Raw genomic sequence first — 14,527 nt, forward strand, 5'->3', positions numbered from 1 at the left:
CAACAATATATAGGCAGTAACCAGAGTTCCCCGCTTACCTGACAGCCACTGTATAGGATGGAACACATCAACGCTGCTGAAGATTATAAAGGCTGTGGTACAGACGGGCAGAAGCAACACCGACCAAATGATACTTCTAACTATCCTCCAACCCAAAACCTACAATTGAACAGAACTCCTCAATCATGAAGTCCGTTACATTAATTAGCTATGCAAAGCCTGCCTTTTCATATAGGCTACTAACATTAACCACTACTATTTATATCCAAATCATAGTTCACTCTCTGTAATGTCATATACCACTAGCGAACCGTGGACTGTCAGCGACAGAGTCAAGTGTAACACCAAGTGCATTTAAGGTGAGGGTGAAATCATCTTTTTTTTTTTTTCTGGTTTTCTGGGTGCACACACGTGCTCACTAACACACACATGTCCACGGAAAAAGAAAACACGGGAATAAATTCTACAGGATTTAGTGTGACTGGTGATACAAGTGGTTAACAAACAGACCCAAATATCCTTTTATTTTTAGCCTGGGAAAGATTACAGTACATCCAGGTAGAAACACTATCGGATTGCAGTTCATTCCAGATTTTAAAAAAAGAAGAAACACTATTGGAAAAGAATAATACTATTCTCTTTCCGCCCATACACAGAATCGATGCAGGGACAGTCTTAAACCAAGAATATATGCTCGGTTGGGTTCTTCCCAGCCCCACCGTCAGCTAAGGCCACACCACATTGTTATTGCACAGGGCACAAACTCCCATTTCGCAACCCCGGGAATCAAGGCATTTATTATGCAGCAGCTCGAATCACTAACATTTTGTAATACATCTTTCCTACCCTGTCCAAATTCCCATTCGACTCATCCCACCCGCGCTGACCAACTTCCACTTCGGACTCCAGATCAACACCCCAAACCTAACTTCCACTGAAGACACCCCCACAGCCTTGCGCCCAATCCCGAAGACAGGCCACTTCCAGCCAGGCGCGCCACACGGCCAGAGCCTGCCTGCCCGCCCAGCCACAGGGAGGCAGTGAGCGTCGCCGCGCGCTAACTCACCCGCCAAAGGATGTCCCGCGCCCCGCCGACGCAGGGCCCACTCGGAGCCGTGGCCATGGAGATGGCGGCCCCTGCTCTCAAGCGTGCCGGGGACTGAGTGCACGCCCGCCACCAGTGTTCAAAGACAGGAAGGCCCCGTGAGGACCCAGCTGGGGCTGCCCGAAACACTGCCTGAGCAGAGCCCTCCACAGCCGCCAGACCATCTCTCCGCGGAGTCTTCTGAATAGGCTCGACCGGCCAGAACTGTCTTTTAGTCACATGTCCCCCGGGGGGTTGTGACTCGAGGAACCGTACTCTGGAGTTCAAAACGTCCTTACGAAGCAGGGTCCATCGGGGCGCCAAAAGCAAGGGACGGCGATGCTGCATTCTGGGAACTGTAGTCTCCACAACCCCTGCAACGCAAAGGGAGGAGCGTTGCATTCTGGAACTTGGAGTTCCAAAGTATAGGCTCGAGATGTAACGTGAAGCATGCTGGGAACTGTAGTCCTTTTTCTTTTTCTTCTTATTCTTTTCTTTTTCTTTCTTTCTTTTTTTTTTTTAAGATTTATTTGTTTATTATTGTATACAATGTTCTGCCTGCGTTCCAGAAGAGGGCATAAGATCTCATTACAGATGGTTGTGAGTCACCATGTGGTTGCTGGGAATTGAACTCAGGAACTCTGGAAGAGCAGTCAACGCTCTTAACCTCTGAGCCATCTCTCTGCCTTCCTTTCTCTTTCCTTTTTCTTTCTTTCTTTTTTTTAAATAAAGCTATACTAGTCCTGGGAGTGAGTAAGGATATTACACATTCAGAAATAACTGAAATGTGATTTTTTTTCAATCTTTTTTTTTCAGAATGCCACCTTTCTAAAAAGTGAAAGCAAAGGATTCTGCAGCCCTTTTTTTAATACTCAGTAATTCACTGAAATTTTTTTAAAGATTTTATTTATTTATTATGTATACAACATTCTGCTTCCATGTATGCCTACAGACCAGAAGAGGGCGTCAGATCTCATTACAGATGGCTGTGAGCCACCATGTAGTTGCTGGGAATTGAACTCAGGTCCTCTGGAAGAACAGTCAATGTTCTTAACCACTGAGCTATCTCTCCAGCCCCTGAAATCTTTTTTAATGGATTTTATTGCTAAGAAAAGTGTGTTTTGTATTTAACTCGAGCTATAACGGTGACTTGATTCTCTTGAGCCTCTATTTCTTCAGGTGTAAAACAAGGATAAAAACACAACACAACATCCTGTCATGGGGTGAAGATGTAAATATTATGCTATAAAAAGATAACCACTGAAGGGGGTGTGGCTGAGTTAGTAGACTGCTTTCCTAACGTGTACCAAGCCCTAGGTTTGATCAACAGCACCCCAAAATCATAGCACGGTGGCACATGCCTGCAATCCCAGCACTCAAGAAACTGAGGCAGGAGAATACAAAGTTCGACCCCTTAGACAGTGAGCGTGAGACTCGTAGGAGTACATGAAACAACGGCTTCCATGAAGAGGAGATTGCCATGGACAGCAAAGCGCTTGCCATGCAACTGTGAAGACAAAAGACAATCCCAAACTCAGGTGAAAAAGCTGAGCACAGGTAGGAATTCATAATCCCAGTGGTCGGCATGTGGAGATGGGGTGATCTCTGGGGCTTCCTGGCCAGTGAGCCTAGCCCACTCTGTGAGCTCCAGGCCAGAGAGAGAAGCAATGTGGAAGGAGCCTGAGGAACAACACATGAAGCTGACCTTGACCTCTGGCCTACACACACGCATGATATTGTTTTTGTGCTTTAACAAATAAAGCTTGCCTGAAGATCAGAACATGGAGCTAGCCACACTAGTTAGCCATAGAGGCCAGGCAGTGGTGGCACACACCTTTAATCCCAGCACTAGGGAGGTGGAGACAGGAGTGATATGGCTGGGCAGAGAGAGGAATATAACACAGAAAGAGACAGGAGCTCAGGATTCAGTCTGAAGTTTTATAGAGAGACCATACAGTCTGAGGAATTGTGGAGACAGCATCTTGCCCACTTTGGTCTGAGAATTTGGTAGTGCTAAAATGTTGCTCTTGTGGTTGGTTCCTTTACTCCTCTGATCTTTCAGCATTTACCTTGATATCTGACTCCGGATTTTTAATATTAAGGCCAATTAGAATTTGTGCTACACACACACACACATGCACACACAGCTTCTCACTAACTCAAATTCCCCTCATTTTGTGTGCCCTTTGTTTCATTTAACCCACCAGCACTTACTAAGCCAGGAGCAGAGCCAGGCGCTGTGCTGGGTGCTTCCGTCTGGTACACAAGCTTCACCTTTGGTCACCGTCTGCCCTCGTGGGCATTCGACCAATGCGCCTGGAAGAGCTGGTTACTAACATTCAGTTTACATGTTGTGCTTGGGCACTGGACCAAGACGGGAAGTAGAGGTCTGAGGAACTGAAACTGGGGGCCGCCTAAGAGATGCTTCAGTGGTTAAGAGCACTGATACTCTTCCAGACGACCTGGGTTCAATTCCCAACACCCACTTGGGGGCTCACAACTGCGTAACTCCAGTTCCAGGGAACCTGACACCCTCGGACGGCTGAGAGCATCAGACATACACACTGTACACAGACATAATACAGAGAAGACTACACATAGAATATTCAAAACGTTTTTAAAAGAAACTACAACTTACCTGCTCGCAGACCCCTCACGGCTCCCCCAAGCATTTGTTCTCTGTTTTTATGGTGCTTCTGCTTATGGGGGGCTTCAAATCCCTTTATGATTCTGCTTAAAGTGGATTTAGTCTCAAATCCCATGCTTCCAACTGGGCACAAGGGACACATGTGCAATCATAGGACTTGGGAGGCCGAAGTAAGAGGATCACAGGTTTAAGGCTAGCCTGGGTTACACAGCAAGGTGCTGTCTCAAACAAAACAAAACAAATTCCTTCATCTTACTAGACTATGTCTAAATGCTAATTTCTGTGAGGATGTCCCCCAGACATGAGGTGTACCACTCTATAAATTGTTATGGGGTTAGGAGAGAGACTGAAGGCTGAGGCCTTACTATGTTGTCCAGACGGGCCTCTAGCTCCTAGACTCAGTGATCCCTACCTGAGCACTCCTCCTGCCTACACACTCCGCCACCTTTCATTCCCAGACACAGCATACTTTCGTCACAGCGAGGATCAGAACGTGGGAAAGAAGAGCTGACGGACACAGGTCGAACACCACTGCATTTTATTTCCGGGGTTAGACTTTCAGGGCCTCACACACGCTAGTCGCTAGACACAGCTCTAGCATGTGACTGTTACCCCCAGGCCAACACACTTAATTCTCGTTAAACAGGTTACAAGGCTTCAACACAACCAGAGTTCCCTGCTGACGTTGTCCATCCTGGCTTCTGACGGTGGATGTTGTGTCCAGAAGAGCCACACACCACCAAACATGAGAACTGGAAGAAAAAAAAAGTGAGGTTCAAGATCAAGATCCCAGGAGATAGGCAGCAGAAATGGCTCTTCAACTTCAGTCACAGGGCTGCCTGCCACTCCCACCCCGAAGATCCCGAAGTTAGGCCCTGAGCTTGGCACTGGGAGCTGACTATGACCCAGTTAGCATCCCAGGTCCTCAATCTACCTCCAAGAAAGGGAACAAAGGGGACAATTGAGAAAGCGATAGTCCAAGGTCTGAACAGAGATTTTTCTGGGTGGAGCACTGCTGCCATGTCTGGTAGGGAAAGGACAGGCTCCTGTGTGTGATGGGGGGAAACCTGCAGGCTAGAGGATCTCAAGGGGGATTCACGAAGAATTAACCTGAGATGGGTCAGGAGAAGTGGAGAAAATAGGATCAAATGTATAAAACTCTCAAGGAATTAATTAAAATACTATAATTTATTTTCAAGAGAGAGTCTCACTACATAGCCCTGACTGGCCCGGAATCTGCTACGTAGACCAGGCTGGCCTTGAACTCAGAGATCTGCCTGCATCTTTCTGCCCCTCAACTGCTTGGATTAAAGACACACCTAACTATTTTTTTAAATGGTGGGGTGAGAGGGAGATGGGGGGGGTGGCTTGCAGCATAATGTCAAAGCTGATTTCATAATAAAAGAACTAATGTGTAGAAACCTGGGAAATGGTTTGTACCTTTAACCTCTGAAATAAGCACTCCGGGGACAGCAAGATGGCTCAGAGGATAAAGGAACTTGTTGCCTTGATCAGTTCGTTTCCCAGAACCCACATGGTAGGAGAGGAACAGCTCCCTCGGGATGTCCTCTGGCTTCCCACACAGGTACCATCTCTCTCACACACACACACACTCACACACCCCACACACACACACACACACACACACACGCATGAATTCATACATGTATACATACATACATGAACGCATACAGGCATGTTCAAAAAGAGAAAGAAGTGGGCACTGGTGGTGTGAGGATGCAACTTATGACCCCAGCTGTCCGACCAGAAGGATTATAGTTACAAAGGCCTGGCCGGAAACCCTCTGTTCATCTATTATTAAAGCCCTCGTCACACTGCACCGTGACTGCTGGCTGCTCTCCTTGGAACACATACACAGAACACCGCCTGGGGGAGGGTGCCTCAGCCCACGGGGGCCTTCCAGGCAATCCCACAAGCAGGCAGACCTTCCCAGGTAGTTTCTGGACTTTCCCAGGGCCTTGACACAGGAGAAACAGCAGCGACGCTCAGGTAATAAGCTGGTGCACAAGAAAGGACGGCTGCAGTTAGCTCCTTTAGTGACTTATTCAGGGGCAGCTTCCCTGCTTACCAGTAATTAGAGGCTCCCCTAGGATCCGGTGCTCCGGGGAGAGAAGAGGTTAATGTTCTCACAAGAACCCCATTCCACGCTAAGCTGTCCTCATACACAGATTTATATAGGGAAGGTTATTGTTGAGATTTGAAGCCATTTTTCTTCCGTGAAAGCTAGGAGCCCGGAGCTTACAGTAGAAGACATTGCCAGCTCGTAAATCCACAGTGCCCGGGCCTCTGAACAGCCCCTCTTATTGGCAAAGCGACGGATGCTCTGCCAGGGAGGCTGCAAAGAAGCCGTTCATCACTACCTCATTTGGAGACCTGACACCTAAATGGAGCTCCCCCAGCTTACAGATCTGTGCACAGCCCAGGGGAGCCAGCTCTGTGGACCCTGCACCGACTCTCTGGAGGGGTACAGCACTGGGGCTAGGCAATGGTTGCCTGCGTTCTTTCTGTCTCTCTCTAGCTGGACTCAGAGTTTGTCGTTCAGAGATGTGTGCCTCTGGGGTATCGCTGTGTCGCACTGAACAACCTGGATCGTCACCTTCCCCAAGCCATGGGATGGTGACTACTCCAGAAGAGAGAACTGTGTCCCGAAGGTGACACAGTTCAAACAAGACCTGCCTGTAAAGCCTGAGTCTTTCAGGGCTCAGCTGACAACCTACCTAACCACGCGGTGTGACCTGTTAGGTTGGATCACGCCATCAGACTGAGGATCTCGGAGGCAGAGACTGTCTTTCTAAGTCCCACAGAATGGCCTTATCGAGTATATGAACAGTAGTGAAGCCCTGAGCTCAGCGGAGAAACCATCATCCCTAAATGCCTTCATCTCGCAAAGGCTGGCTCACCCTCCCTACATGCACTGGTTGCCCGCGCTGTTCAAGTCAGCCAAGACCCAGGTCAAGCACTACAGGGTCCAAGTCAACCAAGATTCTGTCCTAGCCCTGAGAACTCTGGCCTAAGGAAGGGACCTGCCCTGCCAAGGCCCTTCTTCATTAACATCAGAAGAGTCCATCTGCAGGATAAGCTGGGTGAGTGATTAGGTCCTGATGCAAACAAGCCACAGTGTGTTCCTGCAAAGGAAGGAGGCCCCACACCAACCACTTAAGAGTGACAAGAAAACACTAGAACTTCTTTTTATATTTCCTCAAAAACTTAAGTCTCAATAGTTACCATACGGATTGACAATAGTATACTTAAGGCATACATCATGGGTTTGCATCAGGTAAAGAATGGAAAACAGCCTCAACAATGGCTGTCTCATGCCCTTGTGAGAGCCCCTCCCCCACCTTCAGTATGGGCTAACCTGTGGCTTGCTTCTAATCGGCAAAACGAAGCAAGGGAAAGACTTACTTCTGGGTCTATGCTATGTAAGACAGTCACTACCATCTTTGCTAACAGACTTATTGACCCCTTGTCCGTGTCTGGCTTTGATGAGGTTTGCGATCACCTGAAGAGACCCATGGGACAAGGAACAGAGGGTGCTTCAGCCACAGAAATTAGACCCCACCACCAGTTCCAGGAGTGAAGCGTTCTTCCCCGGATCTGGCTTCTGGATGAGCCCCAGTCCAGCCCGCAAGAAGCCACGGCCTTGTAAGAGGACCTGAAAGTGAGGAAGAGGCTAAGCTGCGCCCAGATTCCCTAGCACGCAGAAACTGGAGGAAGCAGAAAACAGGTAATGGACACACGATCCAGACTCGCCACAGGCAAGACATGCAGTCAAGAAACAGGCACTACTAACCACAGCTCTCTAGGCCAGACAAGAGGGTACCCCAAAATTCTGAATGGCAGCAGTGTGGCCCACAGATTTCGATTGTAGAAAGAATGTCATCTCTAAAAATTGGGGCAGATGGGCAAACTCAGGAGCTGTCTCTCCAAGACCTGGGTTCAAGTTCTGCTTCACAATCAGTCCCCATACATCCACCCTCCTATCCACGCAATCATGGGCAAGCCTGGTAAGGGAGGCCGAAGACACAGCGACCTGGAAAGTGGTCTGAAAAGCAGACTGTGACAGGTGTTAGTCTGCCACCACACTCAGGTGACTGAGAGCAAGGAATTGTACACTCTGGGCCTTAGCTTCACTGACACAGATGAGGACGGAAATCCACCCTACTCTGCCCTTTGATTCTAAGCTGCGTATCCTTGAAAAGAAAGGCAGGCATCAGTTAGGGAGCCATTGGAGGCTTCTCTGACCATCACATCCTGTTAATTTGAAGGGCTTACAACTGGAATTCCTCAATGAAGAAAAAAAACTCCCATACCTTTTAGGAAAAGGAGATAAAGTATCAGAGCAAAGTCAATGGGGTCCAGCAAATTTCAATATAAATCACCAGCCATTGTCAGGACAGTGGCTTTCATTTCACTACTGAGTGCGTAGCTTCCAGGAGCTTATAAAAACTGTCTCTAAGTTTCCTGACAATCTTCTCATACAAGCTGTGTCGTTCTTATTTTACAGACAGGTTACCCATGGTTCAGGCGCACCTCATAGGTGGGAACAGGCTTTAGCTCTAGTTCGGCCTGACTACTAGCCCGCAGGTCGTGGCATAAATCCTTTGCCCTGAGACAGCAGCTCAGGCAGACAGGAATGGAGGGAGAGCCGGTCTTCACAGACTAAGAGGCCAAGTGTGCTCACAAACACTAACTGAGCACTCACTGTGGGCCGCGAGGTTATGTGGTGGACAAGGAAATCCACTGCTTGTTCTCAGGGAGCCAATCTAACCAGGGAGTCACACGGGTACACGGAGGACAAACGATGGCTGAAAGACTGAACCTATTAGCAGACAGGCAGACAGACAGACAGATGGACAGACAGGGTCCTGAGCACAAGAATGGAGTACGCATAGTGTAAATAGGAGCAGCAGGTAAGTGATGTCTGTGGGAAGGGAAGAATGTTCTAGACAATGGAATTGCAATAGCAACGGCTCAGCGTGGGAGCAAACACGGGAGACCCCCAGGCTCCTGTCAGCCCTGAGAGGCCTGGGTGGTTCCCAGATGAAGTTGCTTCAGTCTGTGACTGTCAGGGAGGAGTGGCTGAAGGGTGGTGGGTGGCATCTAGGTGAGTCTGGTCACGACAGATGGCACAATGCCATAGTCAGAACCAGCGCTGGTACCACACAAGAAAGCTTCCCCTGTCCTGAGTGAAGCCGGAGGCACTTTAGTGTTGGAAGGTGCCAGTCACCATGTGACATGGTGGAAAGGCTGTGTGGGACCACGGGAGACTGAGTCAGAAATAGCTTCATTTTACTGATTTTACAACCTGACCTTTTCTTTCTGGTATCTTTCAAATGTTCCTCTTGACTGAAGGTCTAATTCCCTTCACAACGTAAGTGTGTAAATGCCACTGGTAACACACTCGTCTCTGATTCTCTAGGAGGGGGCTGAGAAACCAAGCTGGGAGATCCTCCATCTTGTCCTGTCATCTGGAAGAAGATAACGCGATGCTGGATCGGAGAGTCGTGACCGAAGTGTGAAAAAGCTCAAGAAAAAACAGACAAGAAGCGCTGCGTCCAGCCCTCGGCTTTCCTTACCCTTCACTAACATGTGTTAGTCTGTAAAACTAAAGTACAGGTGGAGACCCAGATGCCTGGCCCGAGAAACCGCATCCTAATTTATCATTGCCTTTCTCCACCAAAACTCACCATGGAGTGTACAATAAAGTGTTTGCTTAGCTTGTACAAGGCCCTGGGTTCAGGTTCAGTTCTCACCCAGAGGGAAGGGTGGGGGAAGCACACTAGGCACGAGGACACACACCTGTAACGCCAGCGTCTGAAAACCAGGGGCAGCAGGGTGAGGATCAAGAGCTCAAGTTCAAGGTTATCCTTGGCCATGTAGTGAATGAGAGGTTACTCTGAGCTACCTGGAAACTTGTCCACCAAAAACAGGCTCAGCCTTGGTCTGCTAAGGAGGGAGAACAGGAGGGGAAGCATAAGTTACGAAGCTGGGTCCTTTGTTTCTGCACTCTAGCCCACTCAGCTAACCATTCATGGAGGGATAACTTCAGAGGCCCTGAACAAACGAGGCACAAAAGTTCAGAAGCCTTTAGAGGACTCCAGGGGGTCATTCAAGAGAGCAATATGGGTTTCAGAGGCTGGTCTGAGAAGTCACAGAGGTACAAGGAAATCACTGGGACAGTCAGGAAGTGAAGATGCCCTCCCTGCACTGGAAAAGCACACAGGAAGCAGAGAAGGTGTAAGGACAGAGCAGGGACTCCACTGCCCGGAACCCGAGAGCCCGCGCTTCCAACTCTGTCAGGGCGACGGCACATGGACTTCAAAATGGAATTTTCAGCAATAGAAACCTACCCACATGAAGGTGTGCAGAAAGACACAGGATTAGCCTCCCATCCTTCAGGCTAACACAGAACTGTTGCCCCTGCCCGTTTGTAACGTACCCCACAAGATGAAAATTGTGTTCCCTGTTAGCTGGACTTGGATGCTGCAACTGCCTGGTTGGGAGTGGCTGTAGCTGTGGGGAGGTGGTCCATCTCTGGGGCATCAAAGAAGTAAGCCTGCAGGAAGGAGACACACGAGGGAGCCAGGTGAGCATGAGTCTTTGGGGCCTCTCCCCTCCCCCACCACGAGTCATCACACCGAACTGCTGCCACTGGTAGACCGTCTGTCAGTCCTTCAGTCTGTCTGTCCGTCTCACTCACCCAACCTTTTAAAACTTAGTTCCCTTTCACTGGCTGCACTACGCTACATTGTGTGCCTGAATCTTCCCAACGACCCCGAGGGCTTGTTATGGTGATCCTCACCTGACAGGTATAGAAACTGAGGCTCACAGAGACTGCCCTCGGGTCAGTATGCCCGGATGAGCAGTGGAGCCAGGACTCCAGCTGTGCTCACCTGACTCCGAAGCTCACCTCTGCAAATACTGAGCCACACAGGGCCTGTCTGTGTTACCTGCATCTCATCAGGTTTGGCGTGATACTAAGTAGCCAGAAGCTTCTGAGCTGGCTGTTGCTAAACTAGTCGGCTGGCTCTCTGCAGGGACTTAGGAAAGAAAGTGCGGGGCACGCTGTGTGTGACAAGCGCTTCCACTCCTCATCCAGTTTAGCTGTCAGGAATCAGGAGGCAGTGGGAGAGAGAAGGCAGCAAAGATCTTCCCTCCTGCCCTGAGGTGTGAGGATGCTCATGTTAGCCCAGAAAAACACCCATCTTGTTAGCCTTGAGCTTCCCTTCAAAGAGTAGGTAAAACTTACTATGCCAAGGGCTACCAGAGACTCAGAAAGGTGAAAAGGTAAAAAAGCTTAACTATTTTCAGCAGCTCTGCCCGTACTAGCCAGAAGAGGGCGCCAACATGACATGCTTGGGCTTCCCAGACTGTTCCAACCTTGAAACTTAATCTAGTTTCTCTTTGCTTTATAGCCCATGTACCCCTCTAGCTTATCAACTCTTCAGAGCAAACTTACTTCTCCTGCAGCTGTTTTCTGGCACAAAGGAAGGAATTTCCTCTATTTGGGGGACACGAGTGAGTCAGGGGCCAGAGAGTACCCTATCGCGGGCTCCTCAGGGCCTCTCCCAGAGCCTCAGAGCTGAATGGTCTGGGTCCCTCATCTGCACTAACCACTAACACTGTGCCTGCAGATAAGCCCCCCTACCTCTACAGTTCTGTCTGTAAAAGATTGATAAGATGGTGTCTAAAAGACATTCTCTTCCAGTCTACACAGCCTGTGATCTGGCACAGAGTCTATACCCAACCCTGCCCATCCTGAGCACTGTGGGCCACTAGGCACTGGTGTCTCTGAGGTAGATGGTAGCCGTTCAAATGGAGGCTTGTCTGACTCTCGCCGAGCCACTGAGGACCCACTCTCTGGGTGCTCCCTTCACTGTCCCCGCTGGGTGTGCGCCTTCGGGAAGACCTGGAGATCATTTTCAAGTACAGTCATGGGGGAACCTCGGCAGGCATGGGGTGGCCACACACATCACTGCGCTGAGACAAAGACGCCAGTCCAGCTTCCCCAGGGGAGACTGAGAAAGCTGGGCTAAGCTGTCTGGTTCAGTTGGCACCCCTCAGCTCAAGCGACTCCCCAGTCGACTCCTTCTCCCACTTTCAATAACAAGAATGTCTTCTGAGTCCAAGACTAGACATAGTTTTCTTCCTCTCCCTTTTATGTGTGTGTCTATGTGCATGCTTACCTGTGTGTGGTGTGTAGACACACATGTACATGTGTGTGCAGGCCAGAGCTTACTCCTCTGGCACTATCCTTCAAAAGCACACCCATTCTCTCACTAGAACTCAGCAAGCAGGCTAAGATGACTGGCAGGGAGCCTCAGAGTCCTGCCTCCAGTCCCCTGATGATGGGCTCACAAGCTGTCCAGAGACACAGTGGCTTCTCACGAGAAGAGCCCTTCTCCTGGTGGACACCTCTGTCCACAGTCCAACGTGCCCCGGTTAGGCGACTTTTCGGAGCTGAATGGAATGTGCCCTTCTCCTCCCTCTGCTGCTCTACCAACTTCTCAGCCAAGTAGACAATGTGAAAAGTTCAGGGCACAGATGGCCCGGGGAGAGGGCCCAACGAAGGGCACGGTCACTGTGAAACAAGAGCCTCGGTCAATTTATGAGCTGTGTGACCTTGGGTCACTCCTACGAGGGAATTAGGTTACAATTTGCAGCAGAGTGGCCCTGGAAACTTCTGCTGATGCCTTTGACCTGAAGAACCCTCCTCAGGAGAGGGGTTTCCTGCCATATGCTGACTCTCACTGAAGCCCAGAAAGAAAGGAAAACTGAGGTTATGATAGCTAAGATGCCTCAGTTTACATCACCGAGCACCTCCCTCCCTGATCAGAGTTCTTTCTACTTCGTAACGATGCTCTCTTTTACAAAACTATTTTACTTTTAGATTATATTTATTAGCATAGGGGGAAGCACAAGGGACAGAGTGCAAATTTGGAGGTCAGAGAGCAATGTAAAGGAGTCGGTTCTCTCCTCCCATCATAGGGGTCCTGGGGCTTGAACTCAGGTCATGAAGCTTGGCAGCAAGCAATCCCTCATCTCATTGGCTCTCTTCTAGAAAATTCTACCGCAGCAAGATGGGCAAGAAAATTCTACCTCCAGTACATTACCTGAGAAGGGAGAGTCTCGGGCACTAAAAGGTCCTGCAGGTCCTAACACAGCTACCACAGGCTTTTTCTTTCTTTTTTTTTTTTTAAGGTAAGGCCTGCAGCTTACGCTGGCCTCCAGCTCCTTATGTAGCTGAAGACAATGCTGAAGTTCCACTCCTCCTGCACCACGACACCCAGTTCATGTGGCACAGGGAAGCAAACCCAGGACTTTGTGCAGGCTGGCGAGCACTGTATCCACAGAACTATATCCCCCAACCCCAAAATGGGTTCTTTCACATTTTAATTTGATTTGTTTGGGGTGTGTGTGTGTGTGTGTGTGTGTGTGTGTGATATGAAGTAAGTGTGTAGAGTCACACATGCTACGTTCATGTAGCGAACAGGACAGAACATCATGTACTTTCCGTTTACTGGTTTGAGATAGCAGCCCTCACTCAGCAAGGCTGACTGAGCAGTGAGGTCCCTGGATCCACCTGTCTCCAACCTCCAGTGCTGGAGTCCCACGCACATGGAGTCATGCCCAGCTTTGCTTCCTCCTGAATCAGGGTCTATGCTAATCAGGGTCTATGTAGCTCTGACTGACCTGGAACTTTTTTTTTTTTTAAAGATTTATTTATTATGTATACAACTTTCTGCCTCGATGTCTGCCTGCATGCCAGAGCAGGGCACCAGATCTCAGTACAGATGGTTGTGAGCCACCATGTGGTTGCTGGGAATTGAACTCAGGACCTCTGGAAGGGCAGCCAGTGCTCTTAACCTCTGAGCCATCTCTCCAGCCCGGAACTTTTTTTTTTAATATTTTTTATGGTTTATTTAACTTTTTATTTTATGTGCAATGGTGTGAAGGTGTCAGATCCCCTGCAACTGGATCTTCAGACAGTTGTGAGCTGCCATGTGGGTGCTGGGAATTGAACCCAGGTCCTCTGGAAGAGCAGTCAGTGCTCTTAACCACTGAGCCATCTCTCTAGCCCCCTGACCTGGAACTTGCAGAGATCTGCCTGCCTCTGCCTCTCAAGAGCTGGGACCGAAGGTACATGCCACCATGTCCACACACCAACTTTTTATGTGGGTGCTGGGAATTCAAATTCAGTTCCTCAGGCTTACAGAACAAGCGAGTTTACCCATTAGGCCACACCCCACCCCCTCAAAACGGGCTCTTCTTTTCATATTTATTTATTTCATGTGTAAAATGTTTTGCCTGCATATATGTATGTATGTGTACCACATGTGTGTCTGGCGCTCATGGAGGTCAGAAGAGGACACTGAATTCCTTGGAACTGAGGTTACAGATGGCTGTTAGCTTCCACATGGGGGCTGAGAACTGAACCCGGGCCCTCTGGAAGAGCTGCTAGTGCTCTTAGCAGCCGAGCCGTCTCCAGCCCCTGAAATGTGTTCTTAATGATAATGGCACTCCCTCCTCCACGTTCAATGTGCCCTGCTCCTTTCTAGACCTCATAGACTTAAAAATGGCATTTCCAGCTGGGTGGTGGCGGCATACGCCTTTAATCCCAGCATTTGGGAGGCAGGCGGATCTCAGGGAGTTTGAGACCAGCCTGGTCTATAAAGTGAGTTCTAGGATAGCCAGGACTGTTATACAGAGAAAGCCTGTCTCAAAAAACCAAACAAACAAACAAACAAACAAACAAACAAAAAATGGCCTTT

At 49.1% G+C, this 14,527-nt stretch overlaps 2 protein-coding genes across 6 annotated transcripts in view; both read right to left on the reverse strand.

Annotated features, from left to right (window-relative positions):
- Nucleotides 1-1,301, reverse strand: part of Ndc1 (NDC1 transmembrane nucleoporin) — a 52,302-nt gene extending 51,001 nt beyond the window's left edge. For 2 of the 3 annotated variants that reach the window (XM_041652596.1, XM_041652595.1), the window contains exons 1-2: nt 1,067-1,301; nt 39-159 (exon numbers count right to left, since the gene is read on the reverse strand). In XM_041652596.1, coding sequence (XP_041508530.1) covers nt 39-159; nt 1,067-1,123 — 178 coding nt within the window. In that variant the 5' untranslated portion in view covers nt 1,124-1,301. The remainder of the gene's footprint in view (nt 1-38; nt 160-1,066) is intronic. The other variant, XM_041652594.1, reaches the window with a different exon arrangement.
- Nucleotides 1,302-4,254: 2,953 nt separating this feature from the next.
- The window catches only part of Yipf1 (Yip1 domain family member 1), a 30,960-nt gene continuing 20,687 nt past the window's right edge, over nt 4,255-14,527 (reverse strand). For all 3 annotated transcript variants that reach the window (XM_041652184.1, XM_041652186.1, XM_041652185.1), the window contains 2 exons: nt 10,195-10,311; nt 4,255-4,483 (listed from right to left, as the gene is read on the reverse strand). In XM_041652184.1, the coding sequence (XP_041508118.1) occupies nt 10,222-10,311 (90 nt within the window). In that variant the 3' untranslated portion in view covers nt 4,255-4,483; nt 10,195-10,221. The remainder of the gene's footprint in view (nt 4,484-10,194; nt 10,312-14,527) is intronic.

Source organism: Microtus oregoni, unplaced genomic scaffold (assembly GCF_018167655.1).
Source record: "Microtus oregoni isolate MIOR12 unplaced genomic scaffold, Mior012 000005F_ref0000423, whole genome shotgun sequence".
NCBI classification, from domain to species: Eukaryota; Metazoa; Chordata; class Mammalia; order Rodentia; family Cricetidae; genus Microtus; species Microtus oregoni.